This window comes from Drosophila santomea, chromosome 3R (genome assembly GCF_016746245.2).
Source record: "Drosophila santomea strain STO CAGO 1482 chromosome 3R, Prin_Dsan_1.1, whole genome shotgun sequence".
In the NCBI taxonomy this organism is placed as follows: Eukaryota; Metazoa; Arthropoda; class Insecta; order Diptera; family Drosophilidae; genus Drosophila; species Drosophila santomea.
In genome coordinates, this window is record NC_053019.2 from 16,013,192 (window position 1) to 16,031,518 (window position 18,327).

At 43.9% G+C, this 18,327-nt stretch overlaps 2 protein-coding genes across 8 annotated transcripts in view; both read right to left on the bottom strand.

The window, feature by feature from the left end:
• Positions 1–49: 49 nt before the first annotated feature.
• Positions 50–10,340, bottom strand: LOC120453619 (serine-aspartate repeat-containing protein F). 3 transcript variants are annotated; one of them, XM_039638401.1, is made up of 8 exons: positions 10,134–10,340; positions 9,892–9,965; positions 3,485–3,553; positions 3,096–3,425; positions 2,210–2,267; positions 1,825–1,896; positions 1,227–1,763; positions 50–1,167 (listed from the first exon to the last, which is right to left on the bottom strand). In XM_039638401.1, the coding sequence occupies exons 3-8, from the start codon at positions 3,491–3,493 to the stop codon at positions 1,040–1,042; spliced, it is 1,134 nt and encodes a 377-aa protein (XP_039494335.1). In that variant the 5' UTR covers positions 3,494–3,553; positions 9,892–9,965; positions 10,134–10,340; the 3' UTR covers positions 50–1,039. The 3 variants fall into 3 exon arrangements, with proteins under 3 accessions (XP_039494335.1, XP_039494332.1, XP_043862321.1); XM_039638398.1 differs by having other exon boundaries at positions 9,892–10,033; XM_044006386.1 differs by having other exon boundaries at positions 9,892–10,340.
• Positions 10,341–11,968: 1,628 nt separating this feature from the next.
• LOC120452421 (phosphoinositide 3-kinase adapter protein 1) overlaps positions 11,969–18,327 on the bottom strand; it is a 31,996-nt gene continuing 25,637 nt past the window's right edge. For 4 of the 5 annotated variants that reach the window (XM_039636643.2, XM_039636642.1, XM_039636641.1 and 1 more), the window contains 2 exons: positions 15,483–15,669; positions 11,969–15,360 (listed from right to left, as the gene is read on the bottom strand). In XM_039636643.2, the coding sequence (XP_039492577.1) occupies positions 12,555–15,360; positions 15,483–15,669 (2,993 nt within the window). In that variant the 3' untranslated portion in view covers positions 11,969–12,554. Of the gene's footprint in view, positions 15,361–15,482; positions 15,670–17,889; positions 18,016–18,327 lie in introns of those variants that run through there. The other variant, XM_039636644.2, reaches the window with a different exon arrangement.

Below are 18,327 nucleotides of genomic sequence, written 5' to 3' on the forward strand. Positions count from 1 at the left end.
TTTGATAAACAAATCTTCACCGGTTCTTCCTTAATAAAAATTCATTCTCTTCCAGCTTTCTTGCCACTTTTATTACAATTGTCTTCCGTAAACATTCAGACCTTCTGGATTATATAGTTCAACAATACAGTTAGGAAAACTTAGCCAAGAGCTACACATATCAGATACAAATATTTATATGAATAATATTAAATATAAGGTTTATTTTTAGGGGGAAGGGGAGTTTTTAGAGTTATGTCCCTGATTAACTTATACAACAGAATCGAACGAATATATAGACTCTAGTACAGGCTTAATTGATACAAAATATATCTATTTACAATCTTCTACGTAGTTTGTGACTTTGGACCATTTCAGTTGTAGTTCTACGATCGTTCGTTCCTCCTCTGTCTGTTTTATAGACTTATCAGACTTATCCTTGGCTCTGTAACACGCTTTCTATATCCTGGGGAAAAAATCGATCTCTATCAAATGCAAAATTTTAAAGCATTCCGAGTCCTGTGCGTTCTGAATGGGTGTCTTACTAAAATATATGCTTGTAAATCTATGTAAATCTATGTATATTGATTCGGCTTCGCGTTCCGTGTGAGTGTATAATCACCACCTAATCTTTAGCCATGTTTAGCTTACTGTATCGAGTATATCTTTATTGGGCTCTGTGGCTATATCTAGGCTAAACATGTACAATACGTAGTATAAATAGGTATTGATGTATATAATATAAGTACTTATTGAGTTTGTACGATATGTTTGTCCTAGGGAGAAAACTTTGCAAGTGAAGATACAAGATACAAGTTACAAGATACGAGATACGAGAGTATGCAGTTTAGGGACGGTTTCTAGGTTCGTAAAGCGATCGCACTAGTGGAAAAACTAGCCGGGCAAAGGGTGGAGTGTGTTTATATAGTTATACAAGAATATATAGATGCCCCTGTGCAGCAGCAGAAGAAATCAAACATCATCATGCCGTTACAAATCGCCAGCATTAAACACACCAAAATAATTTCTGCACAGTGTTGGATTGAGTATATATATGTAGTTAGTAGGTCTCATCTGACCCACCACCGGATACGCCGCACTTGGAGCGCAGGATGGCCGCCAGGCGTTGGGTGAGCGGTTCTGTCGGGGATTCTGAGTCGCTGCAGGAGGCGGAGGGAATTTTGTTGCCTGAAACGAACAAATGTGCGAGGTTAGTACACGGAAATTCCGTTTAATCACTCATTTACCATTGCTCACGTCCAGGTCCGCAGCTGTGTTATCCTTCAGGCCAAAGTTAAGGCTTACGGGCACTATGTCGTCCTCCTCCTCCAGAAGCAAACTGGAGTAGGAATGTGTGGTGTTGTCGCTGCGGCCTCCTCCGCCGCTCGATGAATTCCGCGAGGATCCAGAATCGTTGTGGGAATGCGAGTGCGAGTGGGTATGGGCATGGGAATGGTGGACGTGAACTGCCAGAGCAGCTGCATCCTGACCTGCATCGTCGATGGGCAAATCGAAGTCATCGCCACTGCTGCTGCTCTCCTCCTCGCCATCCATCACATCCACGTTGTCAATCTCATCATCGCCCCATCCATTATCCTCCTCCTCGGAACAATTGTTGCTGCTCTCGCTGCCATCGCCATCTGCATCTGCATCCCCATCTGCATCTCCAGCTTCGTCCCCGTCTCCGTCCGCATCCGCCTCCACATCCGATGCATGCAGATCCAGAGCCAAGTCGGGCGATGAAGATTTATTGTAGTTCTCATCGCTGTCGCTGGATGTGGCCACTGGGGCAACGAGATAAGTATTAATTGACTGACCGACCACGCTGTTCATCTCCTCACTTACCTGCCCGCAACTTATCCAGGATGAGGGGGTAAAACTCTTTGGCCGTCGCGTTGTCCGGCTCGTATTGCAGAACTGCATTGGGAAAGTTTTATCAAAGGGTGTTAAAGCATTTAAAAATGATATACAAATTAAATCAGTTTAAGTTGATTCAATTTTAAGCATTAAACAAGTTCTTAAAACACTTAATGAAAACGTATTCTTAGGAAATCATTCAGTTTTCAGTAGGAAAAGCTTTTGGAAACACAAATAATAAACATTCGATGAAAACAGAAGGCACTTATTTATTTGAGGTAATTTCTCTGTCATATCCGAACAAAAAAGGGATAATTGCATCTCTCGGATGCACGGCGACATACTTTGGAAGCTGATTTTGTATTCTACTCACTCAATTTGCAATATTTCAATGCCTTTTTGTAGTCCTTCAGCATCACGGCGGACAGGAACTGCAGAACAGAACAGAATCAAGAAACGCACAATATAATAGGGTGCATTGCACAATACACGTTTACGGGAATGCCAACAAATCCTTTTGAAATTCTCATAACATCTCAACAACAAAGGACTTGCATATCTACACCCTCCGCTCGGTCTACTGGCCCACTTTGTGGGTAGGACAAAAAAGTTGACTCTGCTGAAAGTTGAATGCGCTCGAAAGCAATTTATTAGCAATCAATAAGCCGGCCAAGTGCGCTTGGTGCCGTAATCCTGCCGAAAGGACTTTAACTTAAATCCGCAATCCCCGCTGACAGCACAGCAATTTGCATTTGCATAAGTTCCACTCAAGGATCCTCATTGTTTTTGGCGTCGAGCAACAAATGGGAACTGTGTCACGCTTAGGTAATGATAATGAGTGAATTCTATTGTATTTTTTAGGGAAACGAATCTGTTGGCCACGCAAAAGGGTAAAAATGTATGGTAATTCTTGACTACTAATGGTAATGACTACTTAGAAATTTAAAAATATTAAATATTTTTGCAAGCATTTGTATTATCTTTCGTGTAAAACTCCCACTGGTCATTTAATTATTAATATTATTTCTCGAACAAGATACAATATTATGATGTACGGATTCTTTACTTAATAAAAAATATTAATAAAAAAAAATTTAATTATTTATAGCTGAAATAGCTGCCACCCTTATGCATATTCACCCTTAAAAACTCGCTGGTGCGGAAGTGGAAACTAAAACTTTGGCTGTTTGTATAGAAGCTTAGGCTGGCTCACTTGGTGGCAAGTTTAGAAGGACTTGGTTGGCCTGAAATGCTTTTACCTCGGCCAGAAACTCAGTGGGCGCGGATACGCTCTCGTCGGCATCTGTGTACTCGGACAGGCTTTGGCTGAGGTCCTCGCTGGAAGCGGAAGTGGGCAGACCGGAAGCGGAAGCTGCGGCTGCGGCGGCAGCTCCGTTCATTATGTTTATGTTGTTAGCTGTGGCCATCAGGGCTGCACCTGCTCCAGTTGCTGGTGTTGCTGTTGTGGCTGAGGTGGTGGCAGGAGCACCTGCCCCGCTTAGGCCATTATCGTTGTCCATGTGGCCATTGCTGCTGTTGGGCCTAACCGCATAGACGCCATTGCCATTCGACTTGTCCATGTAGAGGAGCTGCAATAAGTGATTTAGATGCATGCCCTTGGGTACTCAGCTCTCCCCAAAATACTCACGTTTGACATGATCTCCGATAGAAATTTCAAAATTGTGCAATCTTCAGTTTACCATTTTCATTGCCTTGTCTGGAATGGCAATTAAAGGAAGTGAATAAATTTGAATTCCAATTGATCTAGATCGGAAGAGACCGCAGTGCAGCAGAGCTATCGATTTCGATGCTTATCCGTAATTGGATTGCCCCACCTTCGACCTTCAGTTTCTGTGCAAGTTGGTAAGAAAAAGCAGGCAACAAAGAGCGTTGGAAATTCGTTAAATGTCAAATGCTAATTTCACTTCCGGCGGATGAGCGCAGACATTCGCAATTCAGCTAACCGTAAAGATAAATTTAGCTCAACTGCACTGTATGAAAATTTAGTATAATTTTTAAAATCAAAACTAAAGCTCTTGTTTATGTAATGCAGTCCAATTTATGGGCCTTGTTTAGAGTTCTTAATATTGTTGTAATAAAAAATACATTTCAAATTTTTGGGAGCGAAAAAAGAAACTTTCCTTAAAAGTAGAAACTTTACCCTACAATAATACTACAATTTACTAAAAGAGTTGCCCTTTTTGGTTATATTTCAATATGCTTTAGGATTCTTTATTCACATATTTATATTAGAGTTTGAATATTTTCCTGCAGTGCACACTTTACACAAGAAGCGAAATTCAATGAAGCGGTTGATGGGGGTTTTGGGGGAATATCGCCGGCGGCTTTTCTTTTTGGCCAACTAGTTGAATAGGCCAACTCGACACGCGAACATACGGATATTTGCCGGCTGCGAAAGCCAAGTGCGAAGAGGGCAAATGAGCGGAATTGTTGGCGTTCTTTGCTGGGAACGGGCCTTTAATTGGCGAGCGACATGCACCACGCCTCGAGGTATGCAATGAATTTTTCGGTTATTTATGCAGCATTTGCAGACAGCCATCGAAGTGCAAGTGTGTATGTGTGTGTGTAAGTTTCTCTGTGTGCGTGTGTATCTTTGTGTACATGTGTGTGGTTCGGCTGTCTGCCGGCTTTCAATAATTGAAAGCGCTCGCAGTCAAGGACTTGAGGGTCGTCACTAGAAACAATAAATTTGCTTTAATGCTCGACAGGCGAACAATTTACTTATGAGGCTCTGGTTTCTGTGGTGCACAGCAAAAAAAAACAAATGCAAATTTAAGAAAAAATCCAACAACTATTATTATTATATTATATGAATACACATGCTTAATAGTTCGAACAAATCATAAAGCTATACTCTAATTTCTTACTTATTTTATAAATTTGATACGAAATAGTTTGTAAGTAATTTGTTTTCCAGCAAGAAATTTGTTTTTTCCTGTGTATATTTCTTTTGGCTGTAAAATCAATACCCGTAATTGAAATAATAATAACCATCTTGCGACGTGCTGAAGCCAAAACTGAACGGACATGGCTTTCGCTGCTCACTGCTTGTTTACTGCTCCAAATGGCCCTTAATTGTATTTTATACCCATTGCATTGAATCCTAATTGCTGGCTACCCGTCTCTGTCACCCGGTGACGTGCTTTCTCTTTTTGTCTTTGCAAACAACGCGTCACTCAGTCAGTCAGTCAATTGTCTGCGATTTGTTTACTCGTCGGTTGATCCTTTCTGGCATTTCCAAATGTCAGACATGTCTGGCGCATCCTGTCACGCAAACTCAATCGCAGGACTGCAGCCATATTCGCAAATGGTATAGGGTGTTTTTTTTAGAGGTATAGAACTTTAAATTGCAATAAAACAACGATGGATTATTCGATTGACATGAATTTTATTGACATGAAAGATAATCTTGTGGCATTACATTTTAAATATGATTTCTGGCATATGACCGCCACGGCTGGCTCGGATGTAGTCCAATCTGGACGTCCAATTTGCAATGACTTTTTCCAACATTTGGCCGTATATCGGCAATAACACGGCGAATGTTGTCTTCCAAATGGTTTAGCGTTTGTGGCTTATCCGCATAGACCAATGACTTTACATAGCCCCCCAAAAAGTAGTCTAGCGGTGTTAAATCACAAGATCTTGAGGCTTATGAAAAATCGGGAACAACAGCAATCTCGTTTTGGGCCCATTCGACGAATCTACGCCTTGCTTGATGATCGTTTGGTTTCAATTCTTGCACGAGTTGGATTTTGTAAGCACGCATGACGAATTGCCAAACCAAACTGAGAATAAATCACTTGACAGCTGTTAAATCGGTCGCCATCTTGAACAGTAATGCCAACTTAAAGTTCTATACCTCTAAAAAAAACACCCGTTATATCTGTATTTTTTGCTAATTTTCAGCCCAGACTTTTACAAGGTTGCGAAAAAAGACATGTTGCTCGTTGGGGGAAACTGTTTTGGAAAAAGCTTTTAAAAGTACTTTGCGACTACTCACCATGTGCCACAATTCTCAGGACAGCTTTAGTTTTCCTCTTTCACAGAAAAAAAACCCCTTACTTTTCCGGTCTAAAGCACTAACTTATTCAGTGGAGCTCAATTAACACGAGTGGAAAAACTAATTTCAAAACAAGTTTTCTTCACAGCAATTCAGCGTTTCGAAACTTCTTAAAGCTGTTATAAACTAAAGTTTCGCATGTGTTAGTTTCCAGATTTCCAGCCATTCAAACCAACTAAAGAAACAAGGAAACCTTTTCAGTACAGTTAAATATGAAAATAAATAATATATTCTGCTGGACAGAGCGTTTATATGAAATGTTCTATGATTATTAATGTATTATTTTTAAAGCTGACAATTTGGTGCGTAATTTATCGCCATCTATAAATTATTGTCATTATGCTATCGACCAGTTATAGCTATAATGATGGCCGTCTAAATGGTTCAATTAGTTTTCCGTAAGCCGCAATTTGTGTGATTCTAAGAGCAGCTGCCAATTTGTCGGTACTTTAAATGACGCGCTAAGAAATTTAATAGGAAAACTTTGTCTACGATGAGATCACAAACAGGTGCTGGCTACGTACTGAAATCATTTGCATTTGCATAATTAAAATGTCTGCGGGCAAATTGAATTTCCATCACAGAGCTGGCCGTACCTGACTTTAACCGGCAAGCAACCCCTTTGGTTTGGGCCAATTCTAAAGTCGGCGAACCGGAAAGTAATGTATGTGAGGCACATGTGCCACCACATAGTGAGTGTATGTATGTGGCAAATGCGTCATGGGGTCAGATGGCGGCCACAGTGCAGTAAAATTGCATAAAAAGCCATTGCCGTTACTGCAATTCGGTTGTCCAGTTTGAAAATGCGCCGAATAATTTATAACAAACACTTAAATGCGACTGCGATACCAATCCCCAGCTAGGCCCATTCGAATGTTTGCCAAATTGCCGGCCTGTTGGGGCTTATTTGAGCCAAAACAACATGCAATATGTAGTCAAAGTCCCATCGCCTGCCAACAACTAACTAACCGAGCAACCGAAGGAGCTGACACCACCGAACCCAAGGTCCTTGCCACTGGCCAGTCAACACAACAACAACACAAGCCGTTAATGAGTTCTCCGTTTAATACATTTTTTAGCCGGCAAATAGTGCCATCTGGCCAGGCCCATAGATGCAGAGGAAAAAATTTGATGTGTTAACACTTTTTGCAGAACTAAACTTTTTATTACGGTATATTTAATTTTAAGCAACGAAACTACCTCAATGTTACTCTCACATATGCTACTCATTTAGATTTGTAGGGATCAAGTTACAAAATTGAAGAGCTAGTCTCTGTAGCAATTAGTAAATTGGTGACTTTGTTGTTTAATAATTCTGTCTAAAGAGAATGGGAATAATTTAAAGCTTACAAATGTGCTGTTTTTGTACTCTGAATACCTCAAGAACAAAGTTTGTTTTTCGTTCTGTGGTGTCGCCTGGCAAAATGTTGTCAATAAAGGGCGAATTTATGATAGAGTATAAATATGCTTGTGTGACAGCAAAGGCAAACGACTTAGCAAACTGTAATAACGATTCTTTGTAAATATTTTCTTCCTTTGGCTGAAAGCGTCCAGTCCTCGAAAGGACGTGGGCCAAATTGCATGATTATAATGATCGTCCTAAAAACGTTGTTATCGCTATTGCAATTACGTTTGCTCCTCTTTGAGCGGCTGCCAAGCTTTGGCCATTTAACTGGTTTTTTTCTCGTTGCCAAATATTATGGTAACAGTGCTCAAAACGTACCTTTCGTATGCTTTTGCCGCTTAATACATATTCTTTGGAACTTTTCCTCTTCCAATCAATGTAAAGTGGCTTGTGTAAGCTTTACAGACATTCTATGCTTATTTTCTAAGCCCAGTAAAATCGGCTTTGGGAATTCAGAGAAATCTAAAAATATAAGGAATATAATTGAATTGAGAACGCATAACATTGAATATGTCAAAACTTTCCCGACTTTCCTAGGAAACTTGCATTAGAAAAACTAAAAGTAGTTTGATATTCGCCAGGGAAATCTTCTAGACGGCCAAAATTTCAAGTATCTACTTTAATGGAAACAAATATAACCGCAGTTAAAGCCACGTGTTTTGGGTGCGAAGCTTCTCTCATATTTTATCGCCCCTTGGGTATTATAATATGGCAAAGAAAAAGTTTTTGTGGAGCGAGAAACTTGTCTATAGAAAGTTTAATTTTCCGCCACCCACCAACAAAACGCCCAAGGACGGACATTTGGGTGGTTCGCTGTGGTCATTGGCTTTGTATGAATTACAATCGATACTTGGCGGATGGCGGGGATGTTATGGTTATCTATTCGTCTGTGTCTAAGCCGAATATGGTTTAGATCGCCACCGAAGCGGCAAATAAGCAATTATGCTGTGTGTTACTTTTGCCATACGCAGCATAACTTTGAGTGGCAGCCATACGCGGCGTATGCGCAATATTTCCCATTTGTCTGTGGCTTTGCCATAACAATGCGGCTTTCCTCTGGAATTGTTCGCATTGTATGGGGTTTTGTTTGTCGTCCCAGCATTATACCTAAACAGGAATTTATATATGCAAGCTGCACATATACACGTATAGTGCACTCTGCCTTTCAGATGCTTTCTAGCCTCCACTCGGCAGCCTTTCTTGTGCCATTCATTCATTCATTCACTCATACACCGAGTCCCATATGCAGCGGCACACGGCGACTCGAAAGTCGCCCAAGTGGTAATTAAAATTATAGCAACAATGCGACGGCTTCTTGGCCAAGAAAATGATGAAGAGCATGAAAAAGCCGCTGGCTGACACAGAAAGCGAAGCGGAAACGCTGTCGTTGGCTGCTGTTTGTGCAGCACACACGCTAACAAGTTGCGGCTGCTTACATATTTGCTGGGAAAAGGACACACAGGACCCACACAGACCTTTCACACAGCTTTGACTGCTTGAAATATTTATGAGTGCCCGCCAACTCGACCCAAAGACGCTGGTGACAAGCCAAGGAGCGTCCGAAACAAAAAGCCAGTGAAGTGATTGTCACATACCCGGAAAATACTATACGTATGCAGTAAGCCACCAGTCTGCTGAGTTTGGTGCTCTAAGTGTTCTAAATAATTATTTTTCAGTTTCGGATTTGCTGTTTATCGATCTTGAACTGCAATGTATGCGTACTTCACTGTTCAACGTATTTTACAAATTTAAATTAGTAGAAAATTTGGAAATAAGGGGGTCATATTTTATTCTTGCCATTTAACGTCTTCGGAATGATATAGATTATAAAACTCATTTTTGGGTAATCTTATGCCTTCTTTGGCATGCCAACAAACTTTTTAACTTGTTTTTTTTACCTTGAGAATGATTTTTAAAGTATTTAGCAACTTTTGGCATGGGCCTTTACCGGCATTCTGTGGGGATCTTCTGGAAATCGGCAGTTATAAGCAGAAGAAGCGACAAGATAGCCCCAATTGTCATTCCTGATTTTAGGGATTACATTTAATCAAAATAATATATACATATGTATAACTTATTATTTGAAACTTAATTAGATTTATAAATAACTACCCCCCCTCTTGTTGTAAAACAAGATGTAATTAGTGAGATTACATCAAAAAATGAAATAATTAGACAACAACATTGGTTTCCATTATTTTTGACCGTAGGGGAATTTCTTTCCAGAGCATCCACATTTTTGTTTTACAAATACGTCACATGGAATCCCAAAGGGTTAAGCTCCGCATTGCGAGGTGAGAATTTACATGGGACTCGAGATGATCGTTTAGCACATCATTAAAAATGTGTTGCTGTGCAGAAAGTTTCGAGTACTCGGCACTCTGGGGTGGCAACCGTTGCCGCTCTCGAGTGGCAGAAATACATAATTAAAATATACAAAAATCCCGTCCAGAACAGCACACAATTCCCGCCAAGGACGAAGGTTAATGCCTGGATTCATGGCGGTGATGTGGGGTGAAATCTGGCATCAATTTCACTGGCCTGCTGACAGGGCAACTTCACCTACCTTCAATTATTTACGTTGTGCGGTGTGCGGTCCACCTGCTTAATGCATTTCCAGCCTCTCGGAATTTTTCGCAGCTGTGGAACGAGCAAGCCCCAGGATGAATTAGCACAGAGTCGTCAGGGCTTTTAGCGAATCAAAGATTCTGCGGCGTGGGTATAAACTAATTAACGTGTGTTTGCCCTGGCTTCTACGCAGTTGAAGCTGCAAAAATGGTTGCAAGTGTTTTCTTTGCACAAACTTACACAAACACACAACACACGTCCTTCGATTTTGGTTCACTGGTTACGCGCTAACACTTAATTTTCAGCTGCACTATTGTTCTGCATTTTATTAAACGACGTACAGTATGTTTTATTTACTATTTGAATACTTTGTTGCAGCGGAAAATGGAAACGTTTTTCCCTGCGGTGAAAGAAAATTCGTTCCGCTTTTTTGCGTCGCAGTTTCGCTTAATTAACAAAGTCGAAGACTGAACGAAATGTCCTTTTTATACACACTTGTTCGCTTTTACCTTGCCCAAGTGAAAGCTTTCGGCTCTCTCTCGCTCTCTTTCGCCAGCTTTCTCTCTGAGCGCGCTTTGCTCTCCCGTTTTTTGATACCCCGTAAACAGTGTGGGGTATGATGAAGCTACTTTCGCGGTAATATTTACATGTTTTTGATAAACTGGTTTTCTTAGTAATGACCATACATTTCAAAAACCTAAAGTTAAAATATTTACAAGAATATTTTAACTTTAGGTTTTTGAAAATATATTTCTCAGTGTTTTCAGCTGGAATTGTACACTAAAAATAAAAAAAAATCATATTGTTTTATTTTTGCTAACTTTATAATTTATTAAGTCATTATGTATTACATTTTGTAAAACTGTATCGTAGTATTTTTCTAATTGTTATGGTATTTTAGATATTGTAAACCTTTTACATGAAAAGCTCCGTTCTTACAAAGCTCTTTCGCTCTCTCTTTCTCTCTCTCGCTCACTCTCTCTCTGTGCCGCTGTGTTACAGCAGAGGAACAAAACAAACAACAGAGCGGAGCGGATACGGAAATGGTGCAGGCCAAAGACTGATGGCCGACTGATTGTGGCCATGTTGTCTGCCCTCCGTTTCTCTGTGTGTGTGTGTGTGTGCTTGTGAAGGTGGAGACTTATCAGTGTGTGAGTGGGTGGGTGTTCTTGCAACGCGAGTGGCAAGCCAGCTGGGAAAAATACTATACAGCGCGTACGCATCGGGAGCGCAGCGAGAGATTTTTGCGGCCCATTGAGTGTGAATTAAGAGATGCCGGCTTAGTGCGAATCCTTGCTTATACATTTATGGTTTTCTTTTTTTGCTCCTCAGCTGCACTGCATATATGGAGCCGTGCATGCCCCCGAGTGGCGAATGCTGGTGGCAGCCCAACGAGGATGCAGGCAGCATGCTGGGTACTGGGTACTCCTATGAGGTTTCCGCATTTCGCTTTTCAGCATTTTTGTGGCATGCTTTTGGGGGAGGAATAAAGCGGAATCTGCTGCAGCAATATCATTTTTAATCTGAATATTAAATATTGTGATTTTTAGTGCAAAGAATGCCTGGTTGAACTCTTGAAAATGTGTACTTGGCTTGTCCTTCAACTATGCAACTTGTACTTTTGCATAGAGGTCAATACATGATTAGTACAATAATTTGTGTTTAAGCGCTAGTATGCATTACAAATGCTCCATAAACTTCCATTACAACTTCCGACTGTCATAAGCTGAATTAGCATTAATCCCAAAGCGACCATTAGATTGTCAGCAGAAAAGAGAGCTGCAAACATTTCTGTTATTTAACTTTCCCCAGTTTCCCTTTTCCCTATTTTCATTTCCCTTTTCTATTATTTGAGCGGCAGCGCGAAAAAAGTCATTCCAGTCAGCATAAATGCAAACTTGCATTTGTTTCCGGGAAAAGGGAAATTTACGTTGGCAGTTTCAATCCCGTTTTGCGTGTTGCAGGGGATTCCGCACGATTTTCACTTCGCCACGGACACTTTGCCCGCCCACAAGTCCTGCCACCAAACACCACGTCCTTCGCACGTGGCAAATGAAACCAGCTCTGACTTTGCTTATATATAAAAAAATTTATTGCGTTTAACTTTGTGGGGTGGGGTTGGGTGGTAGTGGAGAATGAACGAGTTTTTCATGCTTTACGGCATGGCAGAGGTGGGATTCTTAGCGCTAAATGTGGGGTTCCTGGAGTTTGGATGAATCGCGTTAATATGTCAGCTGCTTGGTTTGTTGGTATCGACTTAGGATCTACACTTAAACGCTAGCGATATGTTGATTTGGTTGCTTGCAATCGTTTCACAAATGTACAATTAGTCGCTGAAACCGAAGACTACAGAGATAATACAAGTAATCCGAAGTGATCTTGAGACCTCTGATGTTTTCACTGTCAAATTTCAGTGTGTAAAACTTCAAAGGCCCAAGGTACTTGCTCGAATATCTTAAACATAAAATTAGAATACCGATAACTAGTTCATACTCATTTTATCCTTTCATTTAGTATGCAATGGATGAGCTTACAGACTAAGCAAATATTAAGGATTTCGATTCCGTTCAAAGTTCAAATCTCGCTTGTAAATTGAATGAATACCAATATGTCAAAAAATCTTTCGAATCTTTCGCTTGCAATATGTGTCGTTTGGCTGGCCTAGCAGTTCATGTAGTTTGGCGCCTGCTCCTCTGCCTTGGACTCCTTTTCGGGTGCAACGTCACCCACATTCTGGTAGACCTCGGCCTGGACCTCGATGCTGCCCACCTGGGGACAGGGGACTGGGATCTGCTTGGGCTTGAAGGAGCTGCATCCGGTGGCGGAGCTGCTCTTGGTCAGCTTGCCGTAGATGATGTTCGATCGCTCGTTGAGCTTGATGGGCTGCAGGGTGACTCCGTTTTGGTTTTGGTAGTGCTGTGTCTCCGCCTGCTCCTTGGCCTCCATGATGGTGTTCAGGTAGTTGCTGCTCTGCGATCCAACCAGCGGCTGGCTGCCGTACACCGGTATGTTCGAGGGGAACATCTGGTAGTGCTCGGATCCCGTGGGACTGGTGGGTGTGTTCAAGCGCTGGCAACTGGACATGGGCGAGGGGAAGACAATCTGATGACGCTCATCGCCGGGCGTTGAGCTGGGCGTAAAGACGGGCCTTGGTGTCGGCGGCACCATGTAGTTGTCCATCATCCGGCAGTGGGGGAAGCGACGATCCTCGTGATCCGAGTGCGTGCCCGAATCGCCCAGCGAGGCACCACTGCAGTTGCTGCCGGTGCTCAGTCGGCCGGATGATGAACTCGAGCTGGACACGCTCTGCAGGCTCAGTGAACTGATGGGACGTCCTGCAGCTGCGCTGGAGCTCACGCCACCTGCGGACTTGAAGCTGCAGCTGGTGGCTATCGATGACTTGGTCTCGTCCAGCAGACTGTCGTTTCCGCCAGGTGTCTTGGAGCGCAAGAAGAACTTCTTGATCCGCTCGAAGGGCGTTTCGCGCTTTAGATGTGACTTCACCTGCTCCTGGATGCGCTCGTACTCGCGTCGCAGCTGGTCGATCTGGTCCTGCTTCTCCCGGAAGCTCTGCTGCACATCGTTGCGGTGCTTCCAGCGCTCCACCAGCACTTCCACATCCCGAATGGAGAGCACGTTGTTCTTGAAGTCGTGCATAATCTCGGCCAGCTCATCGTCGGCATTGGACCTGGTGTGACTGGCGGCGGAGGCGTCGCTGGCGCTGCGCTTCAGTGTTCCATAGCCGGGCTGTCTGTTGGCGCAGCGGCTCATCCGGAGGGGCTCCTCCACGGGCCGATTGGAGGGCTGGAACAAGTAGTTGCCATCATCCTGGGCCACCGGCACATTGGAGGGCTGCAACACATAGTCGTTGCCCAGTTGGTTTTCCAAAAGTTGCGAGCACTCTTGGCTGAATTTGTCGGTCTGATAGAGTGGCGCCGCATCCACCTCGTCCAGGGATTTGCTCTGGTTCTGGAGTTCCTTGGGCTGCTGGTTCTGCTCCTTGGACTGGTAGTAGGGTGGCTCGTTGATCCTCAATTCGTTGGTGGTCTTTTCCGGGCCGGGCTGGTTGCCAGCCTCGGGCAGTTTCTTCTCAGATTCCACCTTCTTTTCGCACACGGATGCCTGCAGGTTTTCGTCCTCGGTTTCCACACTTATGTAGTTGAGATTCGAGATAGCAAGGGTCTCCGTTTTGGGCCTCACTTCAGGTGTATTTTCCCGCTCCGATCCACTGGACATCTCCATGTACTCCGCCGTGGGCAGTTCCTTCGGAGGCTTGCTGCTCTTTCCGGCCTTGACCGGATTGGCTTCAATCACCACATTGGCACTGGGCTTGGGGCAGCTCTCGCCTGGCGGAGTCACTCCCTTGAAGTAGTGGTACATGGTGGTCAGTTCGTGGAACTCTGCGAAGCTGACGATGTTCTGGGCCAACTTGTGATGGCCCTCCTGCTCGGCCAACTCGGCCGGCGTGCGTCCGGCGCAGTTTCTTACACCGCAGGCGGTGTCGCCACCTGGACACTCCATCAGCTGGATGCAGAGGCGATTCAGGCCCCATCTGGCGGCGAAGTGCAGCAATGTGGGGTACTCCTCGGGACTGGACTCCAGCCGGGTGAAGAAGTGTGGCTGGCGCTCGCTGGGACCACTCAGCAGGTGGAAGTTGGGCGGCATGTTGCGCTGGAAGCACTGCAGCAAGTGCTGATCGAGGGCATCCCGCTCCACGGGCCCAATTCCGAGGGCATGGCACATGAACTCAATGGGGGAGTCCTCGATCCGCAGCAGCTGCTCCAGTTCGCGCAGACGACTCTCGCACTTGATGGGCCTGGCACCCAGGCTCTTGTTGTTCTTCTCGATGCGGATCTCGATCATGGTGGAGATCTCCATGCAGGCCTCCGGTATATTGAACTGCAGGGTGTAGGGATTGCGGCACTTGAAGTTGCGCAGCTCGATCAGCTCACCGGACTTTTCCACCAGGAGCTTCAGGGTGTCGTTCTTCTCCAGCGGTTCCGCCAGCAGAGCGACCACCTTGTTCTGGCCCAGCTTCACCTTCTTGGGCAGCACAGTGAATCCCTCGGTGCAGCTGGAGAAGCTGCGCGAGAGACCACCGCCTCCTCCGCCAGAGCTATCCTGGCACGGCGGACGCTGGCACAGAGCACGTCCCAGGATATCGGTGGCTATGCCCAGGATATTGCTGATCTGCACCTGGTCATTGTCGCGCACCACACACCGCCGCCACTTGTAGTAACTGGGCAGCGCCGACTTGTGCATCTCCTTCACCTTATCCTCGCTCACATCCAGCAAAATGGCCAGGACCTTCTCCACGCGGATGATGGCCGATAGCTGGGTCATCAGGAAGCTGTGTGGGAGGGCCAGCAGGGCGGGGCAGAGGATCACAATCTGCAATGCTGTGTTCTGGTACTTGTGGGCAATCTCCTCGCTGAAGGGACCATCGTCAATTTTGATGTGCAGAAAACTGAAAACGAAAAAAAGAGGCCAAATACGTTAGTTGGTCAAACAAAGACATTTTTCTATATAGCAATTTGCAATGCTTTCAATATCTATTATTATAGATTTATTTAAGATCTTCAAACTCACTTGAATGGTTTCCGTCCGCGCTGTTTGGTGATCTTGTCGAAGTGGTTCTTCAGGAAAGTGGCCCTTAAATAGGCGCGCTCGCTGTGCTTGGCGGTGATGATCAGGATGTCGTCCATGTTGTAGCCGAGTGAGCCCAGGAATCCGGATGCACTCGATCCACTCGTGTTGTTCACGTTGCCGCAGTTGTCTGCAAAATGAGCGAAAAGATCGTGGGACGGTCAGTGAAAATGATTTGAAAACTCAATTGACTCCGCCTTAGAGGAGTTGCTGATAAGAAAGCAGTGGCCCAAGGCGACCCCTGAATAATCTCCATTCCCATAGACGAAAACACATACGCATATTTACACAGAATGTCTGTGTCTGTGATAAATAATGTGCTTACTTAGGATTTGACCAACTTGATTTGTGACCTCTTCAAACAGACCCTACTCCCTACTCCCGGAACACTTTCATTTGACTGCGCTTCGGGAAATTTGACTTCTTGGCCCCTTCAAGCGCCGCTCTTCTCCAAATGTGCGATAGTCAAGGACTCAATGGGAAAGTGAGGGCATACCCAAGTGAGGCACTGTGTCACGTGGATCAAAAATGTTTCTTATCTCAGCGCAGCAGGTTTGTAAAAGTGGTTTTGCTTGAGGAGGCCGAAGCAGAAGTAGAAAACACTACAACTTTGTGAACTAAAGTAAAATCATTACTATCAACCATCACCTAAATATTCAATGTTTCGTCAGCTTCTCAACATATTCACTCACAATCTGTAGTTCCAAAGTAAACATGTAATCATTCATGAATCTTAAAGCATTCCGAAATAATGCCAGGAATCCAACGCACTTTCCACACACCGACAATCCGCAGTGACAATCTCTTGGCGACTGGTCGAAGATGCATAGGTGGATTTGGATTTAGTGGAAGGAAAACAAGAGATCTTCAGATGAAACTAAATAAAACAAGATAAATTACGCGAGGGGGGCATATTCTCCTGTCCGCCCGTTTTAGCCAAATAAATTAGGCCGGACTAATCAGTTGTTGTCCCAGCGACATTTTCCCTACTTCAGTTTCAGGTTGCCCCATAAATTCAGTCACGTTTAGCGCATTTAAATAAATCTCCTCGCAGCGAAACTTACAAGAAACCAAGCGATGATGTTGCACACACACACACACACACACAAACACACACGCACATGGAAAGAGGAGGACGTGGCGATGCTATCTCCTGGCCAAACCGAAATCCACTGTTGCATTTGCCAGAATCTGAACTTCTTGACACCCACGACTGGCGGCGACGTCAGCAGAAGTATCTCTATCTGTATTTTGCTCTTTCCTCCTGTCGCCCAGTACACTTTGCTGCTCGGTTTCTCTGTTTTTCCTGCCCGATGATTGCTGATGTCTTATGTATGTGTTCCCTAAACTGCAGCTGGTGCTCATTATGAGGCAAAGGAACTGGAACTGGATCGGGAGCTCCACTCTGCGCTCGATGGTATATGGCGTGGAAGAAAACAAAAATACGAGGGGCCACTGATGATGTATTTTGCTTCGTTTCATTTCAGTCCTCCCTTTCATATGCAAAATATTGTCAAATTTTATTTGATGCCCCCTAAAAACGAACCCAGTGACAACATAATTAAGTGGAACTGTGGGTAGTTTGCGAGAGCTTTGCTTTGGCCCTTTTCAATGATTAATTACTGTGACCGAATAAAAGTTTATCCTGCCCGCAGGCACAGAGAAAAATGTTGGACAATTTTAAGTATTAAATTATTATAAGGATTTGCCTTCACAGCATTAATTCTAAACCAATTCTAAATTCGGAAGTGCTAATATTATTAAAAAAAAGTTCAATATTAGATTTTATAAATTTTAGATATATTTGATTTGCAGTAAACGTGGCCAACTTTCGTTCTGAGTTGTTGATCCTGCACGGCCTCGCTGCTCCGCCGACTTTGGCCTTAATGGCTTTTGTTTCATTTCAGTTTGCAAACTTTGATTTTGTGACTAAAGTGAAGGAACAGGAGAAGCAGGAGGCTGTCGCTGCATTGAAATTTATTTCTCAATTACATGGCAGACGACAGTTTTGCGACAGCAGCGCGGCTGTTGAAAATTGCAGTGAGCATCGAGTAGCGAGGTAAAGGAATGGAAAAGCGCAGTCTGACATTGAGTTGCCCCGTGGACTATATATGTGATTCCGGAATAACTGAGAGTGAGGGAACATCTGGTAATTGTTAAATCGCATCTCCATTTTGGGGAAGACAAAATGCTCCCTTTGTTCATCGGCTCTGTTGAGTTTCGCTGCGTATTTGCAATTTGCAAATACACTCGCGCTTTTCGGCTGTGATCGATCACAATTTAATGGACCTCGTATCGCGCAGCTGCATCCCGACAGAGATACGAGATGCAAGATGCTTACGGAACTCACTCATCTCCATGTCCACATAATCCTCCTCCTTGGACGGCCTTCGCTGCCCCGAAACGCAGCTAAAGAGGCGACAACTGCCCTTCGTTGGCATTTCAGCTTCAACTTTCACTGCCACTTCGATTTCGATTTGTTCGTTTTGAATTTTGCTCAAGACTTCATTGAAAACACAACGTTTTCGATTGTCAAGCGCGGCGAAGCGACTCGTACATTGCGCTAATTGTCGTCGAATGGAACTGCCCGAACCACAAATGTGGCGCTGTGGTTTCACCGCAAATTAAGCTGCTGCCTAGGATTGCTACTTTAATTAATGGATTAAAACTAACGCTTCGCGGTCTGACAGTGGGCAGTTTGGGAATCTGGTTCCAAACAGTTGGATTCAGTCATCTAGTACATTAAACTGAATCTTCATGGGCTTATGGCGGCTCAAGTCACTATAGT